This window comes from Stegodyphus dumicola, chromosome 7 (assembly GCF_044657685.1).
Source record: "Stegodyphus dumicola isolate Sdum_Otavi_A_Nest chromosome 7, ASM4465768v1".
Taxonomy (NCBI): domain Eukaryota; kingdom Metazoa; phylum Arthropoda; class Arachnida; order Araneae; family Eresidae; genus Stegodyphus; species Stegodyphus dumicola.
The window spans coordinates 108,385,026-108,398,606 of record NC_140774.1 but is presented as its reverse complement, the minus strand read 5'-3'; the positions used below and the strand labels follow the sequence as shown (position 1 = coordinate 108,398,606).

Here is a 13,581-nt window from a genome sequence, read left to right as displayed (position 1 = left end):
TCTCTGAATGCACTGAGGAAGAAGAAAATTAGGCAAATACTTTTCAAATTCTCAGAACCAGTAAATGACTGATGAACTTAAACTGTGATATAATTCGGATGACTGATGACTTATTGTCGATGCATTTAAAATAAGTTATAAAGTTTCCCGTTTCTATGAGAATTCACTTTCCTATCTTGCAATTGCTTTTGTTGTGAGTGTGAAAGATATTTATAAAAAATTTCGAGAGTTTCAAAATTTGCACTAAGAAGACTATCCCTGGAATTTCTGAACTTATTTAATGACTGTAATACTGTTAATAGCACAGCAAGTAACATCAAATATTGTTATTTCTTAGGAGAATGGAATTGTTCAGCAAGGAAAAACCACTATAAGATAAAAAAAAAGTCTGAAAGGGTTCAGATTTTAAAATCGCATCGAAATGTTTGTTACCTTTTCTATGCTCTCGCTGAGCATTGCAGGTTACCAATCTTATCTTGGACTGAATCTGACTAATGCAATATTTTGTTTTTAAGCTTTATTGGTAGGCATTCGCTTTCTCGCACTTATGACAAATAAATTTCAAAAGCATATAACTAAATATTTAAAAACTGCATGTCTTTAGAATTTCCAATAAAATGTTAGGGTTGCCATACTTTTTTTACTTACTTGTACAAAGTAAAGGAAGTATTGTAATCGCAGAAAATTCCGGGTATCATATTTCAAGGAAAATATCCATTGTGACCACTTTCAAAACCATTTAGACGATTTTTTTGCGTGACATCTGTAGGTACGAAATGAACAAAGGAATATTTTTCAAAGCGGATTCTAAAATTGATTCGGAAGGGATATTTTTCGTGACGTCTGTACGTACGTGTATATGTACGTATCTCGCATAACTCAAAAGTTCGTAGCCGCAGAACGTTGAAATTTTGTATATGAACTGCTATAACATCTAGCGGTGCACCTCTATTATTTTGCTATTGGCCATACTAATATACACTCTTATGCAAAAAAATCGAGCACCAAGAAGGACTTTTCCCATCGTGAAGAAATTTGGTATGCAAAAAATTCTTTATTTATCTTTTTTTGTTGCTGCCATTGTAATTCCGTAAAAAAGCAACTAAAGATAATAATATTACCATGCTATCGAAGACCTTACAGACAACTAAACGACATTGTAGGGCTGCGTGAAGCTGGGTGGTCGTACCGAACAATAAGCCGCCACCTGCAGCGTACAGACTCTGATGTGCAAAGATATTGGCAGCAATGGTTACTATAAGGAAATTGTCAACGAAATGAAGCCTCTGAAAGGCCAAGGAGCACAAATACGAGGCAACATAGGATAATTGTTTGCCATGCCCGAAACGCCCCAACGTTATCATTGTCGACTATTCAACGCACTGCAGCCACGTGTATATCTCCTGTGGTAATGTCCACCATCTCACGGCGCTTGTCTGAGGCGAATTTACACTCACAGAGAGGCCTTTAAGATGTTTGCCTTTGACTCCACAACACCAGCGGAGTCGTCTGAAGTGGTGTCGCAGCCGATTATCATGGCTGCCATCGTATAGTGTTCAGCGATGAATCCCGCTTCACTATTGAATCAGGTGACTACCGTGTTCGTGTCTGGAGAGGACTGTTGCCAGCGACTCTAGGAACCGTCGTTTTCTCAGAATGCGAGGAATGTACGTATATCTTCACAGCTTCTTCATTATTTAATTTTTAAAAATAATTCATCTCGGTAACATTTGATAGCAACTTGAAAAGTGTTTCGGACTCAAAATTGATACGTTCAAAAAAAAGCGAATGAAATGGAAGGACGATTTACTTATCGCGAGTTAGTGCTAAAATGGGCCTCATTAATAGTTCATTAAAGATACGACTATACAAAGTGAAGCTTTCTTTTCCGACAGGAATATTTCCTACCAAGTGAGTTTTCAAGTAAACAAAACTTTTATACGATTACAAGTTAGAAAACGTCATGAAACGTTAACTTCAGCGAGAGCTTGAATGAAATAGAACAAAAATTCTCAAATACATTTCGAAATATTTGAAGCAACTTTGGAAGAAATGAGAAATCCCAAAGCTATAAGGATTATGAGGAAGAATAACTTTTATCTTCTTGCAATGATTCACTTTAGCTGCATTTAGTACTTTATTCCCTTTTAAATGCTTTTCTTAGAATTTGGATTGAGATGAGACCGAAGGAAAGTATTGTGAAGGTAATGCTCCCATGGTAGGTAATGCTCCCTTGGAAAGAAAGTAATGAGATATATATATAAAAAGAAATTTACTGTTTTTCATAGTTCGCTTTTATGGTAAACAAAGGTAAAATATGATGTTAAGTTGCCATACTTGAAATTTTTTTTTGCCAGATAATACTATTAAATGTCTTAATTTCCTATCACTTCTTGTTTATCTTAAAATTAGTAGTTGCTGCTAAGGAAAAATAAGCATCATAAATGGATTTAATAATGGTGTGGGGAACTATGACAAAAAAACAGTCACAGAAAATTTTGTATGAGAATGAATTGCAATCTCTAGATTTGATTATGCAATTAAAATGGACAAGCTGTAATAAATATACACGTACCTGAAGTAAAATAAATACTGTCCAATGTAATATGATGGGTTCCCGAAAAAAAAGTTGCTGATTCCACATCTCTCAGCTCGCTAGTGACTCCGTCTTGACCACTGGGAGCGGAAACCCTCCATCGGTATTGTGTTAAAGTATCATTGATACCTTCTCTGGAGCAGATGTTTCCCGTTCGAGAGAAATCCGAGTACTTCGGATTACAAGGCTGAAATAGAACTCTATTAATATGGTTAAATTCTAATTATAGAATAATTAATTAATGCTTCCAATGCATCTGTAAAAGCTTGTTGTTTTCAGTGTTCCAACTGAATTGAAAGTTCTTAATCCTAGATACTCCTATACTTTTACTATTAGCAATGAGAATTAAGGGTAATACACACATTCTAAAAGCAAACGACGATAACAAAATAACACTAATCATCCGAACAGATTTTTAGCTTTTAACAAAAGCATTAATGCGTTTAACAGAAACTGAAGAAAATCAATCATATTTTGAAGACTTATCGTTAAACTTTTTTTATCCACCTCCAAAGTAGTGCCTTTTGTATTTACATATCGATTCAAGAACTTGCACTGTGACTGAAATTATCGCTAGAATTACTTAGTACTTTTCCGTTTCGCCGGAACAAAATCTCGCCAAGAAAACTTTATTCGCGACAACACACTGTATACACATAAAAATGTTAATAAATGTTAGTTCTAAGAATTTTTTTTATTTTGGAGGCATAAGTATTTTAATATCGTTTAAAATTTTTTCAAATTTTTTTTTATTTGTGTCCTTTTGCCACATAAATTCGGCGAGGTAACCTTCTAGATGATGACGTGTCGTTCCTCTGTGTTTCTTATTCCGCCATTTGGCGCTACCTCATAGTCTTTCTATTTTTTGTGTGTGTGCGTTCCAGTTTCCGTATTGACAAAATTGTATTTATGGTTCACTCTGTTTGAAACTTTCCTCTTCCAGTTTTTCAGTGCAATATAATTCATAGATCGGTTTTGCACCTTCACAAGGAAACATTCGTTTGTTTCACGACAAACTCCACCAAAGATCCACTATTCTGTTGTGGTAGAATCCGTCTCGCGTTGTTTTTGCGCTTCGTGAACATACTTTCATCCACTTCAAAGATCATACCAGGTCCTCCTATTTTGCGTTGTTGACGTTTAAGTAAAGAATCCTCATAAACCTCGCGCATGTAGTTATTCCAAACCACAACTGTTCCGTGACTGATTGCCAACTGCTTTTTGCACCATTTAACTAAAGTTAATTCTTCACTCCAACCACAGATAAATCTCACACACTCCAAGAAACTCAATTTCGATGACTCAAACCGTGTGCCTTTCCGTATACTTCTTTTACTGCGGCAAGTTGAAAGGTTGCAGCGCCACTGAATTTCGTCTCCAAAGTATAATTTCATTTCATGATTATTATCACAAATAGCAATGTTAGGCAAAACGTCTTTCGCTTGAAAGAATCTTACAGATTCTTCCTCTGTCCTGGAAAAATACCAAATTTTTATTGGTTTTTCATCTATTTTGGACATTTTGTAAAAAGACGTTAATTTAAGGATTTACTTTGCTTTCATGGTACAACATCCTGATTCGCAGATTCATATCACGTGACTCCAAGTAATCTCATCTCACATAAACTAGCTACAAAATCTGATTCTCTCAGTAATTATCTTCATTAAGTTCAAGTTAAATCTTAGTATGGAATACTAGTTTAAATGTAAGAATTACTTCAATATTATAATTTAAAATTTCTATGTAACTGTATGCCAATATTAAAAGAAACGATTCATCTGAGAAGAAATAGCAGCGACTTGTTGTGAAAATGTGGCGTGAAAGGTTACCAGCGAGGATATTCCGTTTGGCATCGGTTGTACCATTTTTGACGACTTTATCGCTTGCGCCGGTGAAACGGAAAAGTACTAATTATTTTAATTTATATGCTTCCCTTATTTCTTATTTTCCTAAGTTTCTACCTGGATGTCGCTTGTGGCGTGAAAATTATGGCACATCACTTTGTATTTCAGCCTTTTTTTAATCTCCTTGATCTCGAAGTTTTCCATTTTGAGACATTGTAGAAGTCTCAAAATACCCTGAAGTACTGATTAGACGCAAAGGAGAGTAAATAAGTTTCAGTTAAAGAATTTCAAAAGAGTACACATCAACCTTGGTTCAAAAATTGGAATAGATACATACAGGTAAAATGAGACTATTCTGAAGTCAATGCAGACCCAATTTATTTCAGGTAAGCTTATCAAAACTTCTTTGATCACGAAGTTTAGAAAATTTCTAGCAACTTAGTTTACCCGATTCTGTGACCAATTATGTAATTTCTTTCATTTATCCTAGGCTACTGCATAAATTGTTATTAACATATTAATCCTCTTTACCTACGAAATACTTCTAATTTAGTTTAATTTAATTAGAAATTTAACATAATTAGTTAATTAGAAATTTAACTTTTGTAATGGACATAGTTTAAATCTCTCTAAATGAGGCTAAGCAAGTGAGAGTAACAACTGCCAAGTCTATCCAAATTCAGCCTTACGTATCGTAACTTTTGGAGAACTTATATATACCAACTTATAATTTTCCGGCACTTTCTGATTATCTGCACCCGACAAGAAGTTGGCAAATCATTAGCAAATTTATGACTTGGAGGAATTTCGGTTAATTTTAGGGTTTTTATAGTTCTACTTATGTAATAAACAATCCTTACACTTATTATAATAGTAAACAGTCCTTTATTACCAATGGTCTTTAAAAAACAATCAATAAATTTTCTTGACTGATTTATCTTTGACCGAAAACGATAATTCAAAAAAGCAGTTTTTACATCACATGGCTTTTATATCGAAAGATAATTCTTTTTAAATTTGACATTGCCAAAATGTGAATATTTTCGTCATTTAAAACATTTCTGTAATTGAAAGTCTATGACTACGAAAATAAGGACTACGTAAGAATTTAAAGTCGGATAAGGCGGTGGGTATATATATATATATATATATACATGCAATTCGTAAATATATATATCAAAGATTAAATTAAGTTAAATATATTAACAAATTGTAATAAATTGCCTAATACTTGAGCAATAACTGCAAAGTAATAAAATAATAATTTATTTACTAATGGATTATTGAGTACATTATCTCCTTAGAGAAAGTTCGTAGAATTGTAGTTAAATGAGATAACTTAGAAGCATTTAAAATTAAATCTTAAATTTTTTTTTAAAAAAAAGAAACATCAATATATACATTTGGTACTGCCGACCTCAATAAAAAAGGGAGGTGCACAACTAGATGTTACAGCACTCCCACATACAAAATTTCAGCGTTCTACAGTTAATCGTTTTCTAATTATGCCAGATACATACATATATGTACAGACGTCACGAAAACATCCCTTTGAATCCGTTTTACAATCGCAAACTTATGAATCATAGTGTAAGTAGGAAAAAAATTATTGTTATTGCTTAGTACTGAATGCATTTTTATGAATAATTTGTAAAGTCATCAATTACTTTGCGGAGTTAAAGATTTGTTACTATTATCACAGTTATTCATTTAATTTTGGATGCTAATATATGTTCTTATTTTTGAGTTTAAGAATGAAATGTTTACTACTCACAAATGAATTAAATTATTACGATTCTCGTTAAAACTGGGCATAAAATAAAACAAATTGAACAGGAAAAGCAAGAATATGGAAAATTTAAGAACAAATAATTTTCTTACCGTTATACAAACAACTGGATACCCGGAAACTGGTTCTTTACTGGCTTTACCGGCGTCATCATAGTCACGTAATGATACGATCATAGGTCTTGTTGGGAATGTTACGTCAGCAACGATATCCATTTCTTGTATGTAAACGATAGCCTTCGGTTCCTGATAATGAAAAAAAAAAAAAAAAAAAAAAAACTGAAATGTTTCAGATTTTAAATTACGTCCAAAGGGGCGTTTTTTAACATTTTGTGTGTTACCTTTCTTTATTAAATATCATGTTCCTCGCACTTAAACCATAAGATCCAGTGCAACAGCAATATCGCAAAATAGTTTGAAAACGAGCATATCTTTAGAATTTCCGATACAGAGACTCACGCGCTGGAGATAAAAATGTTTTTTCTGCAGAACGTTGCCATTGTTTGCTTTGAAATCCTTGAGTTTGTTAATCAAAAATTCGTCAAAGTTTTAAAAAATAGGAAATCGATCATAAAAAAAATTTCAAATTTCAAATTTGGTTTTCCACATGCTCATATTCGTTGGAGGATTACGTTATTCAAAATTCGATGACTCTATGTACCGTTGTTTTATCACAATACGAGAAATATACATACATTTATGCAGATTTTTCATTATTTAATTTCTTCAAATATAATGCAGGACTCTAACATTTTGTGGCAACAGTTTGAAAAGTGAACCGACATTTATGAGTCCGACGCAAAATGCCAAAACGAAACTAATAGTCCTTTGGGATTCAAATCCCTTTGGACTAAAAAAAAAAAAAAAAAAACTTAAAATAAAATGTAGAATTTTTATTTTGAAATAAGCAATATATTCTAATTTAGAAAAAAGACTATTATTTTAATTGATTAAGTTTATTAAAAGATAAATAATTATTAGTGTTGATATAAATGTTATTTAAAATGTAAAACTGCAAAACTAAAAACATACAAATTGAAAACTGTGTTTTTTTTTTACCAGAAAATAATCTAGAAAAACGATCATAATCTTTCTGCTAATAAACATAAACTTTTAATGGAACTCACGTATTGTTAACGCAAAATTTGTTTTATAATAAATAGCTTGAAGCCTAACACCTATTTTTGAAAAATTTAAAGTAAAGAACTTTAAATTTTCATAGTAATTTTAAGTAATTTTTTAATATTATAGTAAAGAACTTTAAAAGACGTTTCAAACGAACTTAAAAATTCAATGATAACGATGAGCATTTGCAAGTTATAAAATTTACAAATCTTTTAAAACTTTTGTGATTAATATTTATGCATCTTTTATTAGAACTGATATTTCAATGACAGGATTTTAAAAAAATGTTTTGTAACAATGCATTACTTTAATATCCTTAAAAATTAAAATTACGACATTTCGAAATTCATTTTGATAATAATGAAATCATATAGTATAGTACATAAGTAAAACGGTTACTGTAGCCAGAATAGAAAAACATTAAAAGTTGATAACTTAACGCTTTTTGTAATATTAAGAAAAAATGAGCTTGTACTGAGGTTGGTTTTATCACTCTATCACTTTCGAAGGCATCAAATAAGCGGTCTCTTTCTCTTATTTCCTCTGAGGAATAAAAATATTCTGTCAAAATTTTACTTTTCCAACATATTATATATCGAAGATATTCTGTAAAAGAGAGCAATTAACGCCACTCTATTGTAGAATTTTACACAGAACCCAACGACAATAACTAACGTTTGTTAATGGCATTTGCACCGTGTTCACAAAAGTTCTCATTTGACCTTTATTTTCGCAATCTTTGTTCGTAGAGATCTAAGTTCACTTGCAAGAATGCTTTAAATGACGCAAGTATTCATGTTCAGGCATTTTAAAATTTATAAAAATGTATTTAATAAAATTTGTATTACTTAAATAATTTAAAAATTAAGAAGTACATTTTTTATGCTGTCCTGCGGTCCAATAAGAATAAAATGCAAAACATTTGACTCCCATACGGTAAAAGTTGACCGAGATATTTAATTTCAAATTTTTGGGGATAGTTGACATCGTTTCTAACTTGCCTTGAAGAATCGGTTAACAAATTAATTGAAAGAATTCGGGGTTGACTTTTTTCCCCTTAAATGTCTTTTACTTATGTTCTTTTGTGATTTACTATAAAAAGTAGTGTGAAAAATAGTGTGGATACTATAGTGTGGAACAATGTTTAATTTATAATTTTGTTGCAACTGCTATGATGATAAAATTTTCACATAAATAATTTATAAATTTTAAAACGCTAAAAGTATGTTATTAACTTGCTCCTGAAGTTTTATTCCTTTAGAATCATTACTTAATAATCTTAAAAATTCATTGAACTAGAGATATTTTTAATTTTAAAATCACGCAAATGTGCCCGCTGGTGATTTTTTGAACACGAATTTTATGATTCTGTAAATAAAATCTCCTTTTTGAAAAAAAAATATTGCTGATTAGTATGTTATCCGATAATTTGTATAGAAATGTTCGTCATTTAATCTATTAACATCAGAACCTTTTTTCTAAACTGTGATTTTATTTTTAGATACCTACAAATGCAAGCATTTCGCTCTTCAATTTGAGTATGGCTCTTGAATATGATTATCAGCTTTAAAATTAAGTATCGAGGTCAATTTTTGTTGTACGGGAATGAAACCTTTTGTATTTCTTATAATTTGCATAAAAATGTTTTAAATGTAAGTCTCGAGACAGGAGGAACATATAAAAAGTTAGATTTTGAAATTTTAAGAAAAATTCCAAAAATTCTTTTTTCAAATTTAAGAAAGCCGTAAGAATAAATATTTACGTCATCTGAAACATTTTTGTATTTGGAGGTATAGATCTACGACCAAAGGTTGTGAAAATCAAAGCCAGCTAAGGACTTAGTGAACACGATGTATATTGTCTATACTTTAGTTTAAACTTGAAATAATTATAGTATTAGTTACGCTACAGGAAAATCAATCACTAGGTACAGCAGGCAGCGTGTTTGCATTATTAAGTACATGCTTAAATTAATTCTAATTTGTGAAATATTTTTCTACACATACGGTCTTGTTCATTGCAGCTTACTTTAATTTCCGCCACTAGCTTTCTGTCTGGCTTCAGATGCAGAGTAAAAGCCTCCCTGTGCTCTTTCTCGCCATCATACAGAATCTCGACCTCTACCTCCAGTCGACTGACGTTTGGTTGGAACTGCAGCTCTGTCAAATAAATAAAGAACATAAAGAAACCTTTAAGCATGTAAAGTTACATTTATTATCATCAAATTGATTTATCCTCAGACGTCGGTTCTACATATAGGACAAATCTAAACTTTGTAAGATGTTTTATAAGGAAAATCGGGTTTCATATGTAAGATAACATATCACATATGACACTCTATAGTTTAAAAGTATTTTTTACAGAATTGGTTTGACTAGAATATATTTAAGAAAAATTAAACAAATACGATTTTCTTTTAAAATGATAAATTACTTAATGGATTTTTTAATGCTAATTTTCCCGTAAAAACCTGATATATTTTTTAAAAGAGTTAAAAAAAAAGGAAAAGAAGGATCGTATTTCGTTAGAGCAAATATGGTACTTTTATTATGAAAGCAAACAGAAATAATAAAATAACTGTTAGCAAAATACTGAGTTAAAATCAAAATTTACATAAGTTCACAATATCGAGAGGCAACATTACAGCTTTGATGTCGATAACGAATGATTCGATCTAATGTATTTCGAGAGACAAAACAGGAGTCACCAAGAACAAATTAAAATTGGAAAAACAATTTATTTCTGAAGGGAAAAGACCACTGTTCTGTTTATATTAAAGTCAATACCAAGGACACCATGCAATTCAAAATTATCCGATTCTAGAGGCTAATTAAAAGAGTTATTTTAACACTTGCTTGGCAGCACAACTATTAAAGATTTAATTCTTAATCTTTTTAAACAATTCCTATGTTCGTTACCAAAAACTGCTTAAATCTCTGAGTTAGGAATGTTACCAAACTTTTGCTGTCATATGTCACTTGTTCTTAATGAAGTGCATGCCCACCAGCGGTGGAGCGGTAAATTCGCTGAACACTGGTTGTTCGACCTAGATTCAATTCCAGGGAACGGGCTGGCTGCACGGTCGTTTCCATGGATTTTCCTATGTGTAACGTATATACGAGTCAGTTTCTCTTAGAAAGTCTCCATAAAGACATCCTCCCTAGTAGGTAGATAGCCCTCGAGAGCTTTGCCATAGACAAGTAAACCAAACCTTAAGGAAGTGCTTCTACCACTCAGACACATGTTGAATAAAACATAGTGGATCTAATGACTTGGTATTCCACATTTAACTTTTTAAGTCCCCGACACTAGACCATACAAGATTTTCCTTTGTTGGTATGCTTGAGATAATAAATGTCCATGTAACATTCCCCCCCCAAGCCTGTATGATTTCGAAATATCACGCTGGGATGCCAGCAGCAAATAGCTTCGGAGACATTTCCGAAATATATGCTGGAGAAAGTACGATAAAAGCTTCATGATTATCCTGAAATTATTCCTGTAACGAAAGAAAGAGGCACAGAAAAAACAGTCTAAAATAAAGCTTGGAGAATTTTCATTCACTTTACGTATTATTTTTCACGCTATGTTCATAAATAAAAAAAATGAGGTCATTTGAAATTCGATTAATGGTTTTGCATTTAACAGAAATATTTTATCTTTGAGAATTCAAGATCTTGCGTATATGCAGAGATAAAAATTAATTTTATATTAGTCTATGTGTAGTGTAATCTTCTGAATTTTTATTTCTTTGTTTCTTACCTTAAGCACTGCTTTTAAATTACACTACATCTATACTCAATGGCTTCACATACGGAAAATTAGGTACTTGTCTTTTGTAACAGGTGTTATGGAAAATGGTTATATATTATTTTGTTGCGCACAATTATTATATTATTTTACTGTGCTTAATAAATTTGTATCGTTCGTATTTAAGAATTAATGTATAATATTTAGTATTGTTTAAACTTTAACTCAATTACGGCAAAGCTCCTTTAAGTTTAGCTGAAGATGTGATTCAGAAAAAAGGGCGAGGATTGTTACTTCCGTTTCCCACGAAGCGGTTAGTTTGCGGCCAACTGCATTTTCCTTTCTTTGCGGGGGTTGAAAACACGTGTTTCGTTCAGAGGCGAAGAGTTCTAAAGAGCGGCGATTATTTGACAGAGTTATAGGTTGGAAACATTCTTCTGTTGCTTGGGAAAGAAAGGGTCTGTCATCTTGTAGAGAGATCTGAATTTCTTCGAATTCTTGAGGTTATTTATTGCCTTTGTTCTAGTGGCTTAGAAGGGTCCAAGTTTTGTTAAAGGTTGGCTAAATTTTAATTTTAGTGTTGTTTGAGCCAATGGTGAATTTGAGGTGTTTCCTTGTGAGTATCAACCGAGTTTTCTTAAGCCGTTACACGAGAAGCAGAAGCAGATTTTAGGAGATTTTAGCAGATTTTGTTTAGCAGATTTTTCGGGTTTAATTCATAGACGGCGGCTCTTTGGGGCTGGCCGCGGTCAGTGATGTACTGCTGCATCGAACAATGGGTGATAGCGGATTTGTACGCGAGTTCTGACCAACTCTTCTGAGTGGGAGCTTCTTATCAAGTAAAATTCCGAAGGTTTCGCGCTGTGGTGCCTTGAATAGACTCCAGTATCGGTTTCTTTAACAACGATGAAGTAGAACTATGAGAAAATTCCCGTTGTGCTTTGAACAGACATCAGTATCGGTTTTCCTGACAACGATGAAGTGGAACTATGAGAAAATTCCTGTTGTGCTATGAATAGACTCCAGTATCGGTTTCTCTAACAACGATGAAGTAGAACTATGAGAAAATTCCCGTTGTGCTTTGAACAGACATCAGTATCGGTTTTCCTGACAACGATGAAGTGGAACTATGAGAAAATTCTCGTTGTGCTATGAACAGACATCAGTATCGGTTTTCCTGACAACGATGAAGTGGAACTATGAGAAAATTCCTGTTGTGCTATGAATAGACTCCAGTATCGGTTTCTCTAACAACGATGAAGTAGAACTATGAGAAAATTCCCGTTGTGCTTTGAACAGACATCAGTATCGGTTTTCCAGACAACGATGAAGTGGAACTATGAGAAAATTACCATTGTGCTATGAACAGACATCAGTATCGGTTTCCCTGACAACGATGAAGTAGAACTATGAGAAAATTCTCGTTGTGCTTTGAACAGACATCAGTATTGGTTTTCCTGACAACGATGAAGTGAAACTATGAGAAAATTCCCGTTATGCTATGAACAGACATAAGTATCGGTTTTCCTGACAACGATGAAGTGGAACTATGAGAAAATTCTCGTTGTGCTTTGAATAGACTCCAGTATTGGTTTCTCTGTCAACGATGAAGTTGGACCGTTTTGTTTCGACGTTTTGTAACTGGATCCCAGCAGCTGCCCGAGTCCCTCAGGCTGCTGGGTATGCGGATTCCGTGAGAAAACATTTTTATTTTCATTTTGCCTTTCTTTTATAAGTAATAGTTGGATTTTGGTAGAGTTAAATTCTAACGCCTTAGCTGACTTTTTATGTAGATTAAAATTTATATTTTGCTATTACTCAATCAATTAATAGTTGCGAAAGTGTTAGTTTCCTTTTAATGTTTAATTGCCATGAGTTTAAATTTTTGAGTACATGTTTAGAAGGTTAATACGAGGTGTTTCATTATGATTTTGTTTGACGTGAATTATGTTAACAATGAGATTGAAATAATGAGTAACTTTTAAAAGGATTTTATAGGGGTAGTCTGGCCAGCTATCTTAGATTATAATATTCGGAATATTTAATAAACGTGTTTATTGATTTAATTATTGTATGTTTTTTTTCTTTCTTTTTAGTTTTAATTGTGGTCTACTGTAGGTCACCCATGTGATCCTTACGGAACATGGTTATTCAATCGAACCTGGGTAACCATTTTGCGGTGGTAGAAAAAATCACATTTAAGAGTTGTGACTATACGATCGGCTTAATTAATTTATTTTGATTTTGTGAGTGGACTTCTTTGGTGAGAGATTTGTCTTTCCCTGGTGTTTTGAAGAGTTTTGTGCAGTATTTTAAATGTAGAATGTTTTAGCGGGCTATCTCTAGATTTGTAATGAAATTTATGTGTTTTCAGGTTGGAGATCTGAATTAGCTTTATTTTAGTGAGAGATAGCGTGTAATGATTTTGTTGTGGAAGTGCATTTAACATTTTGTTTTGATAAATATTCTTTGATTCTA

The 13,581-nt window shown here is 32.5% G+C and overlaps 1 protein-coding gene across 1 annotated transcript in view; it reads right to left on the bottom strand.

The window, feature by feature from the left end:
- Positions 1–13,581, bottom strand: part of LOC118197265 (FRAS1-related extracellular matrix protein 2-like) — a 175,752-nt gene that overhangs the window by 28,119 nt on the left and 134,052 nt on the right. The window contains exons 13-15 of the mRNA XM_085820699.1: positions 9,382–9,512; positions 6,322–6,474; positions 2,576–2,783 (exon numbers count right to left, since the gene is read on the bottom strand). Coding sequence (XP_085676825.1) covers positions 2,576–2,783; positions 6,322–6,474; positions 9,382–9,512 — 492 coding nt within the window. The remainder of the gene's footprint in view (positions 1–2,575; positions 2,784–6,321; positions 6,475–9,381; positions 9,513–13,581) is intronic.